This window comes from Ciconia boyciana, chromosome 8, assembly GCF_034638445.1.
Source record: "Ciconia boyciana chromosome 8, ASM3463844v1, whole genome shotgun sequence".
NCBI classification, from domain to species: Eukaryota; Metazoa; Chordata; class Aves; order Ciconiiformes; family Ciconiidae; genus Ciconia; species Ciconia boyciana.
The window spans coordinates 33,072,917-33,088,418 of NC_132941.1; the positions used below are offsets into that span (position 1 = coordinate 33,072,917).

The 15,502-nt window shown below is 38.0% G+C and overlaps 1 protein-coding gene across 4 annotated transcripts in view; it reads left to right on the top strand.

The window, feature by feature from the left end:
• The window catches only part of RHOBTB1 (Rho related BTB domain containing 1), a 53,985-nt gene extending 39,329 nt beyond the window's left edge, over positions 1–14,656 (top strand). For 3 of the 4 annotated variants that reach the window (XM_072871275.1, XM_072871277.1, XM_072871278.1), the window contains 7 exons: positions 2,607–2,792; positions 4,522–5,489; positions 5,918–6,036; positions 8,317–8,467; positions 10,184–10,272; positions 11,784–11,889; positions 12,393–14,656. In XM_072871275.1, the coding sequence (XP_072727376.1) occupies positions 2,607–2,792; positions 4,522–5,489; positions 5,918–6,036; positions 8,317–8,467; positions 10,184–10,272; positions 11,784–11,889; positions 12,393–12,562 (1,789 nt within the window). In that variant the 3' untranslated portion in view covers positions 12,563–14,656. The remainder of the gene's footprint in view (positions 1–2,606; positions 2,793–4,521; positions 5,490–5,917; positions 6,037–8,316; positions 8,468–10,183; positions 10,273–11,783; positions 11,890–12,392) is intronic. The other variant, XM_072871276.1, reaches the window with a different exon arrangement.
• Positions 14,657–15,502: the final 846 nt, after the last annotated feature.

The following is a 15,502-nucleotide window of genomic DNA, read 5'->3' on the forward strand; positions in this document are numbered from 1 at the left end:
TGCTTTTGACATTAAAAGGTATTGTAGGTATTTTAATTAAAGTTTCCAAAGGACAGTTTTCCTCAAATGTTCAGTCCTATGTAGACAGTTAATCTTCCTCATATATAACTGCCTCCAGTTTGTACTAATAGTGCAAAGTATGCTTATGAGTTGAATGAAAACTTAATTTGTTATGATAAAGGTGGATGCTATTTTGGGAGCTAGCAGACCCAGCTGTGGTGCTGGTTCAGCATGTAAACTCTCTCACTACCCAGTCATTTCCCATCCATCCTGTTTATGGCACAGGGCCATTTATTTCTCCCTGTTCAGTACAGAACTCTCAGGATATTAATTTTATGGGGAAGTCCAGGTTTTAACACAGGATAAATAATATGCGAATCATATTTTTTAACCTCTTTATTCTGTTTTTCACTTCATTCAGAAGGCGGTAAGATGGAAATGTCCAGTTAGTGCAACACTATGTGTGTTGTGAGTTACGGGTAAAGAAACCAGCTTTCTCCAGCTCAGTTTTATGGTCACCCAGGGAAAGTCAGAGGTGATGAGTTGCTCAAGAACCACATGCAGCTCTGTGGCAAAAACCTGAGACTCCCTTGGCAAGGGCTGTAATACATGCAGGGCTGTGCTGGGGCCAGTCTGCTGAATAGTCTCGGCCTGTCCTGTCCAAGGAAACAGATCATCACTGGCTCTTCTCAGGAGCCCAGATCTGTGGCCAGTCCAGCATCAGGCAGCAGCAGCAGCGCCGCAGGGGAGAGTGGTCATCTCCTGCCTGTGAACTGCTGCTGGAGCTGTTTCCTTTTGGTTTTCTGAGAGATGTGATGTGTGTCTTGTGGTTTGTAGAGTCAGGAGGGTTGGATACTCGTGACGGCAAATACTTGGCTTAGGTATTAATTTCTAAAGGACGCAAGACAGTCTGTCTCTCTAAGATGCTTAGTTATAGTTAGGACCAGCCAGACAGCCAACGCTTGCCTCTCCAGCAATCCTGATGATCTTGAATTAAACAACGATTTACCAGATTAGAATATGTGTAACACAATTTTTTTTATCTTAGCTGTACATTGATTTCTCCTTTCTGGGAGCTAAGCAAATGTCTGCTGGGGCCTAGGTTTTACTCTTACGTGACCTTGAATAGAGCAAGTTTGAGTTTAAAGGGTGTTTGCCTCAGTTATGTAGAAGACCAGTGTATTAGCTGCTTACCACTTCATTATTTAGTAGATAACTTCCCAGTTTGAAAAGGCCTTGTTTCTAGGTATGAGAGATGTGTTGCAGTTTATGTAAGATATGAAATTGGAGCAGGAGCATTTCTCTTGCATTAAATTTATGCTCACAGCAGTACCTGTATTGTATGCAGCTATCTTTAGAAATAGTCTTGCTGGATATATCTGTGCCCGCAGTGAACTGTAGGAAGCAGCAGTACTGAGGAGGTATTTCATTATTTAGAAGGTGAATGTTAAGATTCACTGCTGCTGCTCTATACATTACACAAACTGCAGACACAACACATTTGTGCTAAATTAAAGAATAATAGAAGTGAGACAGACGTGGTGTTGCTGAGCTTATCCTGCTGACAATTTTGTAGCAATAAGTTGCTTCCTCAAAATGTCCCTTCCCCGCAATTTTTCTTAAGAGTTTCAATTCAACTTTTTTTATTCTTTTCTTTTTTTCCCCATGAGACCCCCAAAAGCTTGAAAACTGTTTTGTAACATCCCATCCCAGTTTATAAATAATGAAATTGCCCCAAGTTAGGAATGCCCTGAGACAAGTATTCAGGTATTTCTCTGCCTTAGGGTGCTAGCTCTGTCAAGAGTTAGGTGATGGTTTAGTGGATGAACTGTCAAACTTAATCCTCATACTTACAATTTATAAAGCAGGTTTATTTAGTGAAGTACTTTTTGTTTTCTTAAAATCTTTAAAAGCCTACGAATATTGTCATGCTTACTCTGATTTAAGCCACTGTCCTATTCTATGCTTTACTGACCTTATTTTCATTGTAATGTTTATTTTTGCTTATATTGTAGAAGTGGTCACTCTGCAGTAATTTGCCTTTCTAACAGGTTATTTTTTAAAGATGTTAGAGAATTGCTGTGCCAAGTGCATTGCAAAGGAGACCACCTCAGTATCTAAAATGGTGCAGTAAAGGTATTTCTCCATGACAAGTTCAGAAGTGATCTGTGTCTGCCTGTGTGGCTGTTCTGAAGTTTTGCATAACTCCTTTCTAATTCCTAAGCGCCAATGATCTTTGAATTGCAATTTAGGTGTCCAGTCAACAGAATTATTTCTTGAGCAATGACAGCCTGTGAATAACTGTAGTGTAAAAGTAGAGAATGGCAAGACCTATCTCTCTTCATACGTGCAGGGATCATCTCTCAGCATAGAAGGGCAAGTGCTTCCTAGGTATGTGGCTTTGTGCTACCATGCTTTTGTGGTGAAATGTGTAGCTTCTATCAAACCTCTGCACAAACAACATGTATTTGGACATCTGGGTGTCAGCGCATTTTTCAAAGTGTAGAGTGGAGTGGCTTTAAGCTGGAGTGATGAAAATAGGTGAAGCTGCAGCAGAAAGTATGTTTGTTGGGTTTTAATTGGTTATTTTCTTGTTGCCTTTCTAGGTCTGATGTAGTTGTTCTGTGCTTTTCAATTGCTAATCCTAATTCCCTGAATCATGTGAAAACAATGTGGTATCAAGAAATCAAGCATTTCTGTCCTCGCACACCTGTCATTCTGGTGGGCTGCCAACTAGATCTCCGCTATGCAGATCTTGAAGCTGTTAACAGAGCCAGACGGCCTTTGGCAAGGTAAAGTTTAAACAAAAAAGAATTAAAAAAAAATCACCTTGTTAATCAGATACAATACTTTCAAAAGAGAAATGATAGAGCCTAGTTTCCTGGTTTGGGTAAAATGAGAATATATGTGCTTTCTTCTTTTTAATTCTGTCTTAGTTGGTTAGTTCTTTAACACACGCAGTTATGTTTCCCACAATATTTTTGCGCATTGGACATCTAAACATGTTTGGGTGCTTGAACACTACGATAATATAGACATAATAATGGTTACCTGAGGTTTTCATATATGTCTTTCTCCATCTGAACATGTGTATTGTGCCCTACCCTGTCACTACTGTCAGGTAGTGTTCTAAACTGACAGATTCTACTCAAGTTTTCTTAATTCTCAATTATTATTTTTTTTATAGATGTAATCCTAGATCATGGCAGAAAATAAAGTGGTTGCAAATCAGATTTTTTGAAGTTTTGAGATTAAAAGAGAGTTTGGGGTCATTCTGGAGAAGCTTTCTTTTTCCCAGATTCAAAAGACAAGCGTTCACATGTTTGGGCAAAACACCCCTACAATTACCTGCTCATTTCTAATTTCCTCCTTTTATGTGAATTTGAATGAGACCAGATTCATTAATTAAAGACTGTATTGTATCAAATTTCTACAAAGGGATTGAATTAATATTTCATGGGCTCGTAGAAAACTTTGCATTGCACTGCATTTAAATTCTTGACTCGGCAATATGATTTTCATAGGTTTGTTTATTAAATTTTTCTTCATTGTGTGGGTGGGGTGGGCTTTTTTGGTTGACTCTTTAAAAGGAAATGTTTTTTCAAAACTCAAAATTCTTCTTCTGCCCTAATCCTCCTTTCTAATTTCACCGTTAATAAAGTTTGAATCAGTACTCTGCATGTCTAGCACAGACTTCTGCCACCTGAACTGATTATTAGCTGGCAACTAAAGCAAGCTGTTGTCTGGAGTGTGTTAAGTCTGTGCCAACTTGTGTCTGCCCAATATGGTATGCTCAGAGAATGCACTGTTGGGTCATGTCTTCTGGTGATATGATTTTTTGTTGGGAAAATGGATCCTAGCCCAGACTTCTTTCTGGTTTGTTTACCCTACGTCGTGTATTAGAGCTGCTCTGGAAATTCATGAGTTCCCACATAATGCGTCTACAGCCAAAACAGGCATATCTCTTGAAGTGTGTGTTCAGTTACACTTTTGTCATAGGCTACTATGATTTTTCTTTAAAAACCATAAGCTTAAGAAATATTTCTCAATTCATATTTAGCTATATTTGTGGCATTTCTATGTCATGAGAATTTCCATTTGAGTTTAAATGAGGGATACAAAGAAAGATACTGACAATATCTGAGTAGAAAGGGATGTTAGGAGATTTTTTAAATAATGGAAGTTCTCAAGCATTCTATCAACTTTTTTAGTGTAAATTTCCCTTTAACAGAGAGAAGGCTTGCTCTATTTTGTGCAAATAATTTCTACATATTTTTAGTAACAACGGAAAGACACCACCAAACTTAAACAAAATTACAAGTATGCGCTATTCTAAAACTCTCTGGAGTCATGGTTGTAGGTTTCCAAAGGGCTTTGTGGGCTTAATTTTATATTTTGTTTCATTTGAATGATATTTATCTCAGAATTGGTGCTGAGACATTTTGTGAAATTCCATGTTTTCTGGAGTAACTTTGTGATGATCCTTGTGTGTGAGAAGGTTTATTTTTTGTTTAACCCTAGGCCGATAAAAAGAGGAGACATTTTGCCACCAGAAAGAGGCAGAGAGGTTGCCAAGGAACTTGGGATACCATACTATGAAACCAGTGTATTTGACCAGTTTGGGATTAAAGATGTGTTTGACAATGCAATTAGAGCTGCCCTGATCTCCAGAAGACATCTGCAGTTCTGGAAATCTCATTTGAAGAAGGTCCAAAAACCTTTGCTTCAGGCTCCATTCCTACCTCCAAAAGCCCCTCCTCCAGTTATCAAAATTCCTGAGTGTCCCATACCGAGCATGAATGAAGCTGGATATTTATTGGACAGCCCACTGTGTGCAGATGTTATGTTTGTTCTCCAGGAGCAGGACTACATTTTTGCTCACAAGATCTACCTAGCTACCTCCTCTTCAAAGTTTTATGACCTTTTCTTAATGGAATGTGAGGAAAATCCAGACTTGGATGAAACACAGTGTAATAAAGAAAATACAAATAAGGATGCTCTGACAAGTCACCTTGAGACAAATGGTGACAGTTATGAGACATCCTTGAAATCCGCTGATGTTAAAATTCCCCCACCAGAAAGTACTGACTCTTTAAACATGCTAGAACCCGAACCTGGTGAAACAAATTCTTCAGCAAGATCTCTGTCATCCTGGGGTAAGGGGTTTGTTAGTGTGCATAAGGAAATGCAAGTGAATCCTGTCTCAAATAGGACATGTCCTGTAACTGTGGTAAAAATGGATGCATCTGTGCAGGCCGGACCGTTTAAAACTGTTTTGCAGTTTTTATACACAGGGCAACTGGATGAAAATGAGAAAGATCTCACAAGACTGGCTCAGATTGCTGAAATCTTGGAAGTATTTGATTTGCGAATGATGGTGGAGAATATTACGAATAAAGAAGCCTTCATGAATCAAGAGATTACTAAAGCATTTCATGTCAGAAAAGCTAATCGGATAAAAGAGTGCCTTTGCAAAGGGACATTTTCTGGTAAGTAAGTACATGCTTTAACAGGAAAAGCAATAATTCTTTTCTCATTCATGTTACTGTCGCTTCACAGACTTCAAAAACTGTGACAGCTTACATTGTTCTGAGAGGAGGGATGAGCCCAAAATTGTAGTGTTAGTCCAGGCCAACTGTTCCAACTTGGGATTCTGCAGTTTAATTTCTCCAAATCTACTCACAAGCTTTTAAATACATGACTGAATTTTTCAAAGTGTCGAACGTCCAATATCCCCTTTTTAAGTGAGGCTTTTTATTTAACTATATAAAATGCTAGAGTTGTCTTCGGGGTGGAGGTCGTGGAAAGTGAAATAAGTCCTTGGTTAACAGTGTGCAAGTGAAACATACATTCTTGAGACACAGTTTCACTTTAAACGCAGACTTGCAACATGCCTGTTTCTTTGTTCCCATGGCAGATGTGACATTTAAATTGGATGATGGAACCATAAATGCCCACAAGCCACTACTGATCTGTAGCTGTGAATGGATGTCTGCTATGTTTGGAGGATCATTTATTGAAAGCTCAAACAGTGAGGTATTTGTCCATTTTTGCCCATTTTGCTTATCATGTCTGATGGATTTAGGGTGATGGAAGCATCATTTTGTATCTCTTTGAAGGGTTGCAATAATCCCTGGAATGATTCTTTATTCTTCCCTTGCAGACCTGGGATGCTTTTCTTCTTAAGGCATTAAATTAGGATGCCTACGAGGAAAACATATTTTCTGCAAGGCATAAGACTTCCTCCAATGCTGGAATGTGTGTTTAAACCTGAAATCCTTTAACATATTAAATGGGGGGGGGGGGATTTAATATGGATTTGTGAATGTCTTTAAAATGAGTTTTAAAATTGTGTGAATATATATTTATACAGTCAGAAGCATTACAAAGAATACTTGGAGCAGGGGCATTGAGGAAGGAATTAAAGGGAAAAAAACGTTAAAGAACATGGAGAGTTAAACTAGAAAAGGGGGCTGGCTTCACAGTATTTCAATAGAAACTAAGCTCAGATTCTCTAGTGCATCAGCTTGTCCTCTTGAGAAAAGCAGGTATAAAATACAGTATAAAAGAGCTCAATGCTTTGAATTAAGATTTTGTAGCAGAAGCCTTTTATTTTCAGGGGCCTTCATGTTGTTTTTCAAGTTCTAAACACTCTGCTAATATTTTTTTTCTTGTGTCTTATCCATACCCTGGTTTTTATTTTTGTTTTGATATTCTTGTTCCTTTCCATGCTTACGGGTCTTGTTTATATGAAGAGTCCAGGGTTTTTGTGTTTAATATTCTGGAATATTGTGTTCTACTTAGATTTTTCTTGCTTCTTCTAATACAGCTGTAAAGATAATTCCTTTCCCACAGGCATGCTCGACAAGTGGTTCATTAAAAATACATAGTTTGATTCTACTAAGCAACATCTGGCAATGAAGAATATACATTTATTTTCTACCAGCCTATTTTTAATGATTAACTTAACAGTCTTAGCTCATCTTTCCAATTTAAAATATTTATCTTCCATTTTGTAAAGTTTAAAGCATTCCGTAATGCTTTTGGAAGTTTTAAAATATAGGTAGATATGAATTGAATGGTTTCCTTTGACTGGTTTACAAAAAATAAAACCATCTACTTTTTACTTATTACTTCTTCTGTATTCAGGACACAACATTTTATAAACTCATTCACTGAATTTACTGTTCTCTGCACTAAAAAAAATATATTAATAATGAATGAGTTTCACAACTAGCTCCTCTTACTTGGAGAACTGAGCTGCTTCCCAGAGTGGCTGATATGCATAAGAGGTTCATGCTTTAGCACTAACAGATCTGGCTTTGAATCCCACCCATCCAGGCAGAGCTGAAAGGAAAATTCACAAGCCCTCAAAGGTCAACAACCATTTACATGAGAACGATTAACCCCCTTCTAGCAGGAAGTATGTGCTGACTGGTTCCAAGCAGTCAGATTAAGTTGCATGTACATTTAATTCTTCATCATAATTTTATTATTATTTTTCTGCTCTGCCATTTTTTTTACTGCAAGTTCTTCAGAATACCACAGTGCATTCTTCAGTGCCAGCATCTCTTGAGTTATGAAGATGTACGTTACAAACTGCTGATTAATGGGATCGACTAGCATGGGTATTGGAAGCAGACTTACCTGCTGCAACCTTGAGCCCTGCAAGAATCAGTTTTACCCTGTTCTTTGAAGGAGTGATCACATGTGCAAGTTGAGATACTACAGTGATAGGTTACAGTGAGGCTTTCTAAGTCTCCTTCCTCTTCTTTTAGGCTTCCCTGCAGTGAAGTAGAGCTAGGATTGTGCTGGCAAGAAATTAGATAGCTTTTGTCCTTGTCTTAGTAGTTTCATTACATAGTGGTTACACTTAATTACACGTGTATGGCAGAAATGGTTTACATTTTCTTTGCTTAATTTCTTCAGTTCTCAGTCCCTTCCCAACCATCATTTACTTGGATAATTTGGTTGTTTATAAACAGCCTGAAAGGGGTGGGGTTTTTTGTTATCCTTTGGTTTCCGTTATTCTCAGAATCCCCAGAGTATGCCTTGCCAGGAGCAGATAGATTGCATTCCTCAAGAAGGGAGGTTTGGCATGGGAAGAGCTCAATGGCTTTATGTATCCCACAAAGCTGTCCATTCGCAGGCTAGAAAGCATTGAACAGATTCACTGTTTGATGTGGATCCAATTCCCTGCATTTCTAAAATGACTTGAAGAGAAAAAGAGTCCAGCAAAGTGGCAGAAGTGAAATATGGCCTCTATATGAAAATTCCTTAATTATTAGAGACTCTTTCCTTAAATATCTTTTCCAGGTAGTTCTTCCCAACATAAACAAGACTTCCATGCAAGCGGTTTTAGATTACTTGTATACCAAGCAACTGTCCTCCAGTCAGGAGCTGGACACCCTTGAGTTAATTGCATTGGCAAATAGGTTTTGCCTTCCTCACCTGGTTGCACTAGCAGGTAAGAATTTGTGGCCTTGTCCAATGCAGTGTCTTCTGCAATGGCTGAAACATGTTTTAATGGTTTTGGAACACCCAGGATTTTCTCAAGTGTCAGGGAAATTTTTTTTTTTCCTGAAAGGGATTTTGTAATACAAATTGATATTTTCACTTAGAAAAATGTATTTGCCTTTCTCTTGCCTTTTTTAGTTCTGTGCTAAACCAGCTCAGAACATTGAAGTATTGTGTGCTTTAAAACCAGAAAGAGTAAACCTTCTCTTCAGCACTGATATAATGTCTGTGTTTTGTAATATCTATTCTGTTGGTTTTATTTTACCTGAAAACAGGATGGACCCCAGGCTCTCCATTATTTAATGAATCAAGTGCTCCATTATACATTTCTATTTGAAGAGAGTAACTGAGCCAATTCAAAACTGATCTAGATGATCATGTTTTTTAGAAATGCTGTCTGGATCCCTTTTCACTGCCTAGATGGGAATTGTATATTTTGGTATATACATGGGGATTCAGCCCTCATTTCAGGAAGAAAAACTTTTCAATCACATATTTAGAGGAAAAATTACAGGATAGGATACTACTTAGGTTTAAAACTAAATCCATACACACCTCAGACCTCTGGAGTTGTTTGTTTGCTTCTCTCTGTGTATGTAACTTGCATTGTTCTGAAGACATGGCCAAGGCCAAAACTCAAAGACAGATGAAGCAAAGCTACACATATTTACAGGGCAACATTTAGGCAAAATTTAATCACATACCAAATCCTAGCTCTCCTTCAGTTGTGCATAAGGACTGTGTACCTTGTCTTCACGGGTTCTGACAGACCAAATCTTTATTGCCTGATTTTATACACACACATTTTAACTGAAGTCTTGGTTATTTTTTTAAGTAGTTGCAGCATAAACATACATACAGTATTAAGAATATTTCATTCCATTTAATTCTTGATAAAATAATTTTGAGTCCAAAGGTGATTGCCAACAACGGGACCCAGTAGACAGCTGACAACATTTCCCAAAAAACACTCAAACCTCTAAGATTCTAGGAAAGGGTTAAGGAGACTCTTGAACTGAAGTGACTTTGGGGCAGCTGGTCAGCCTTGATCTGGATCCCTAGGAATGACTAATCTGAAAATCTGAAGGGGGCCTGAAGTGAGCTTTTCCTTATCAGTGCTGTGGGTATACTTGTTAATAAATCCACAATGCAATGGCAAGTACACTGTTGCCTAAAAACTTGACTATTGCTTTTGTATTACCCAAAAGAGACAGCTGATCCATATTTCTAATTTATATTGAATATCACACCCATCCATTCTGCCAGAAAGAGACTAGTGGCTGCTGAACTTTGTCCTTATGTAAGTGGTTATTAATTGCAGGCTCGCTTTCTGTAAGAAAGAGGTAAGAATTGTGTGTGAAACCAGAAATAGATAGTTTGGGTTGAGGCAAAGGGGCAAATCCTCATATGGGCTGTGCTTCACTGGAGCAAGACACTTTATACCTGTGATGCAGAATCTCCAGCCACAACTCTAAAGGCCAGAATTTGACTTCACCCAAATCTGAAGTTGCTCAGGGTATCTGGGTGAATGTGCCACTTGCATAATGCTAGGGTTAACACTAGGAGAAGGGAGAACATGCCTTCTTGGTTCTTTGTTACTTGTGGATGATCTGACCTTGAAATGTGACCATTTTCTATGTGAGTGATGAGCTTTCTACTCTAACAGAACAGCATGCAGTACAAGAGCTGACAAAAGCCTCCATGAGCGGCATCGCAATAGATGGAGAAGTACTATCCTATTTGGAATTGGCACAGGTCAGTGTGCGCTGTTTTTTAAAGATATTCTGGCCAACTGCAGGACTTGCTTTCAGCACCTTACTGGTTCTGAGCATTGCTTCTAAGTGGCTCAAAGTCTGCAGTTCTGGGAGTGACTGACAATAAAACTTAGTTTATTCTTCTATCTTAAAGACGGTTTTTCCAGTAGTTCAAAGGTGAAACATCTATTTAAGTAATCTTGGAGGACTTGTCTTTCAAGTATATATTTTAGCTTTTCTTGATTGTGGCACTTTCAAGCTCCACATTCTCATGGCCATGCTTCAGTAACATGAAATGTAATGTTAATGAAGCTGTTCAGCTTTGTAATGGTGACTGATTCTTGGATTCCTTTCAATTCAGTTCTTGTAGATGTATTTAGACCTGTATTGCAAAGGCAACATTTTTTGTATTCTTAGACTTGACACTTAGACTGGCTACTCAGAGCCAGTCATCTGATAGTTCAGAGTGAGTGCAAATCCTACTATTTTATGTTCAAACACATTTCAATGTTTCTTGAGGCCCAGAAACCATGACAAGAGAGAGCCCACAGCTCACAGTTAAACTGCACACCTCTGTTTTCCAAAAGGAGTGATACAGCAGTCTCCCAAATACAGTAATACAAGCTAAAATATTTTTTAAATTTTATTATTTTTGATTTCACACTAATGACGAGTCTGGCTGTCGCTTGGCTTGACGTCTGGATTTAAGTAGCACTGAAATACAGCACAAGCTGGCCACCATGCAAGATTTCCTGCAGCTGCTTTCAAGTGCCTCTCTTGCAATACCTATAATGCTATTGCAAAACCAGGACTGAACCCCTTCCTAGAAAAGGCAGCTCACTTCACTTAATTTTGATTTTATGAAGGGTGTGTTTTTCTTTTTTTTTCTCCTGGTTGAAGACAGAAGTAATATGTTTAACTACTGTTATGATATCCTCTGTGCCCAGTACCTACATCAATATGATGTGTTTATAACCTGAGAAGATCATAGCAGACAATCAGAATGCCAAAATAGATATACACGCTATACAATCTGACCTGCGTTATGGCTATGCTTCCTTACAACCATGGGAAGTTTGTACAAGATTTTGTATTGAGCTTTCAGTAATGCTTGAATTTCTGTCAACGAGCATAGTTTTCCAGGGAGTTACTTCAGAGCAGTGTTTGCAGTAACTGATAGGAATATATGACTGGTATAATTATACCAGAAAATTCAGGTCCAGCATGCCTTGGGTTCAGATCCTGTGGGGGACTGAATGCAGTTTGACAGATGCTGTGCATGCTAAGCACCTATTCATGAGCCTTTTGGGCCACTGGTTGTTCCAGCAGAATTGTGCAACAAGGTCTAGGGTATCTAGAGGCCCCTTCAGCCTCAAAAGCTTCCCTGTATGCTTGGGAGAGTGCTGCCAGATACAATCTGCTGGGGACAGTTCTAGCTTTAGTTGTCAATTGGGGCTGCAAAATGAATTATAACCTCAGGAAATGGAATAAGCTCTTTGTTTTTCTTTACAGTTTCACAATGCTAACCAGCTGGCAGCTTGGTGCTTGCACTACGTCTGCACCAATTATAACAGTGTTTGCTCCAAATTCCGCAAGGAAATCAAAGCTAAATCTTCAGGTATGGGCAACTTTCCTCCCCAGTTTCCATGAGGTTTCCCCTTCTTTCTCCCCACCCAGCTGATTAAACATGAAGACAAAGATGAGCTCAGATAGCTAAGCCATGAGACTGAACCTCTGCGCTATCTTGAGTAGCATTCATAAATTCTTCTTATCTGTAAAGAAAGGTCATAATCATTAGCCTGATTCCTGGGCAAGCGTTATGTTCTATACCTATTTCAATGATGCTAAAAGGAACAGAGCTATTTTCAGGCTCCACAATGAAAAATACACCCCATAAAGGGCTTGATTTTTTACACTCTTTGGTGGACTAAGGCCTCTTGAGTGCAACCACTTTTCACCCTGTAAGTAAGGCATATAAGGAAACTGGGGGAATGCCCCGATAAGCCAGCTAAAATAGAGACTGGATAAATGATTAGCGGCATAGCTTTTTGCGGATGTTTCTGGGATTTGTGTATCTTATTGGCTTGTTTGGGGGATTTTTGATTGTTTCTTTTTAATCAGATAATCAAGAATATTTTGAGAGGCATCGCTGGCCGCCTGTGTGGTATTTAAAGGAAGAAGATCACTACCAGCGAGTTAAAAAAGAAAGAGAAAAGGAAGATGTTGCACTGAATAAACATCATTCAAAGCGGAAGTGGTGCTTCTGGAATTCCTCTGCTGTAGTTGCCTGAACAAAGCAAATAAGTGGAAATCCATAGCCAGTGTCAGAAATTAGTCTGATTGTTAGAAATAAGATGTAGTTCAGGTTTTCAGGAAACTTTGTTCCACGTGTGCATTTATTATTGCTAGGGTCAAAAGCACAACCTCACTGAAAGTGAGCCTGGAACAGCTCCTCGAAGTAATATATATATTTTTGGCTAGTAAGCAGATAAATATCTACCATTATTACATTTCTTTTTATACAAAAAAAAAAAAATCCAGCATTAATGTTTCAATCTCCAATTGGGAAATATTTTTATACTGTCTGGTGTATTTTGTTCAGATAAAATTCTGGATACAGTTTTATTTTACAGACCACAAAATAACCATGTAGCAGCTTTGTAATTAGATTTTAACTATTTTTACTATGTGAGTACAGTGAAATAGACAATCTTCAGTCATAAGAGACCGCTTTTAGAGTATCTTATAAAAAGTCATCTTAGGAAAAAAATCTAGTTGCCTAGTATAGGTTGTTTTTTTAAACTAAGTACTCTGCACTGGTAATATAATTAGATGGTTATTTCCCCTTTCTAAAGTAAAGGGTTAGAATAAGATCCAATAACTGCAAGATATAGAGTGCTTGATCTTTGCTCAGCTGAATAATAGGCAGTATAATTACCTGTTCAACTGCAGGCAAATGTATTTCTAATATTTGCCATGTAAGTGCAAATAATTATGACTATGTGGGCCATGTGAAATCTAGTGATTCTAAGTATTCAGAGGTTTTATATGTCTAGATCAAAGAGAATATTTCTAAAATCCTTTAGAAGGGCTTATTAATTTATATCCTTATACAAGTATGGATCTGAATACAAAAAGCAGTTACACTGCTTGCATTTGAATTACTGCATGGCAGTTACCTTCTTCTGTGGGATCTTAACCCTGCAGCCATTCCTCATGCCAAATTCCTTTTTGCTTCAGTGCAAGCAAATGAAAGGGCTGCAAAAACAAGTAGGAGTTATCTAGTGTTACAGCATTTTGTAAATGAAGAGGGGTCTTCACACACAAGATCACTTCAGCTTGATCCAAATTATTTTATAGCTTTTCCCAGGTAGAACTCAAAATGTTAGATGATTTTTAAATAGACCGTAGATTTTCCCTGGAAGTAGATATTCCCAGAAAGCTGGGGGCAAAATGATGGCAGAAAGGCAGGAATTCTGCACAAGTGGTGCAAGAAAAAAAGCCTCCAGTTTTTCAAAGAGCCTGTGTGTTTATGACTTTTTATCAACCATTACTCTAAAGCTGCAGTGTTACGCTAGATTACATAAGGATGACAGCATTTTTTAAAAGACCAAAACTAAAATACATAGACTGTAGAACATACACATGCAATCCTGTACAGTGTCTCAGGCACAGTTCTGTAACCAAGGTAGTGTTGTGTATTAGGTTCGTTAATATTGTTTTGTGCTGGCAGCTCAGCATACCACTGTGAAAAGCTGTTTGTTTGTGTTTTTTTCTGTATTCAAAGGCAAGGCAGTACAGTCAAACCCCAGTACTGTAGGTCAGGAAAGGCTTTGGACTGAAAGCCATATACACTTCTACATATTTGCTTTCTGAATGGACTAATTCTCGGCAAATGCTACCACAGGATGGTAGAAGCCACCCAGCATGGAAAGAGATACTGCTCTACAAACTTTTATAAGGAAAGCAAGTGACAGATTCCTACCCCTATAAGACTCATCACCGTATGGTGATAAAGAAGGGCTATAAATGATGGTTGCAAATATGTATCCTTAGTTCTTGGTCAGTGATAATGTATATTGTGGAGGAGAAGAATGAATGAGAGAAGACGTGTCAAGACTAAGATAAGACAAATACCTGTTGTCATAAAATGTTAACCAGTCACATTTTAAGTAAGTATTGCTACTAGGTTTTACACAACCAAAGCTACTGTATTATTGCAATCTTGCCAAATTGTAGTAGGTATATAAATGAACACAAGGTATATGCAATAATATCCAGTTGTGCTAGTTATCAGCTACTATAACCAAGTGGCTGGTTCATTTGGTTAATGCTGTCTATGGCCTTTAATCTTGGTGGTTATTTTGTGTTTTTTATTTTGCAAAAAAAAGTCAATAAAACTGTTTAGTTACAAATTGTCTCCCAGCTCTTTGAAGAAGCTTCCTAAATTTTGCATTAGGTGTCGCCCTTTTTAGTGCTGCTTGTAAGCATTCAGTTGTGGTATCATTCATTGAATTTTACTGAACTGATACTTTCATGGCATATTAGGATTTATGGTTGGGAATGTCACAAGGAAATCCTACAGTGTTTGTATATGATGGTGGAAGGTTGGTGCTTGTCACTTACTGTTAAACTGCATAGCAAAGGAATCTCTTGCCACTTTTCCCCATGGTTTCTGATATTTAATTACCATGATATTACCCAAGGGACATGAAACTAATTAGTCATGACAGACATGGGGAGGAAAAATGCAGGTAAACAGCAGGAAGTCCATAAGGTTTTCAGTACGCTCTAAACTTTGTACAGACACTGTTTTCCCTGCTTTCTCGCTGCCTTAGTTGTCAACCATTACACAGAATCTCTCGTTCCCTGTTAGTGGACTCTCAGCAACTACCTCCCTGAATATAGGTTGTTTAACTGATAGAGGTAGAAAGCTGGTGCTTTTCTAGAGGATTTCTGCAAGATGTCATGCAAAGAATGCCATGTTTGTGATTTTTTTTTTTAAGGCTTTTAAGCAATGCCAAGGACATTGAAAGTAAGCACATTCAGCACACAGTATACATTTTTTTTAACATGCTGATTTATGAGAATGTTGCATATCTCAGTGATTTATTTTTGGAAGCAAAATTTTATTTCTTTGATCTTACAATTAGAAAAGGTAATGGGCTCAACAGAAAAAGTGGTGACAGTAGATGTAAAAATGTTTCTCTTGATTGATTATGACAAAACTA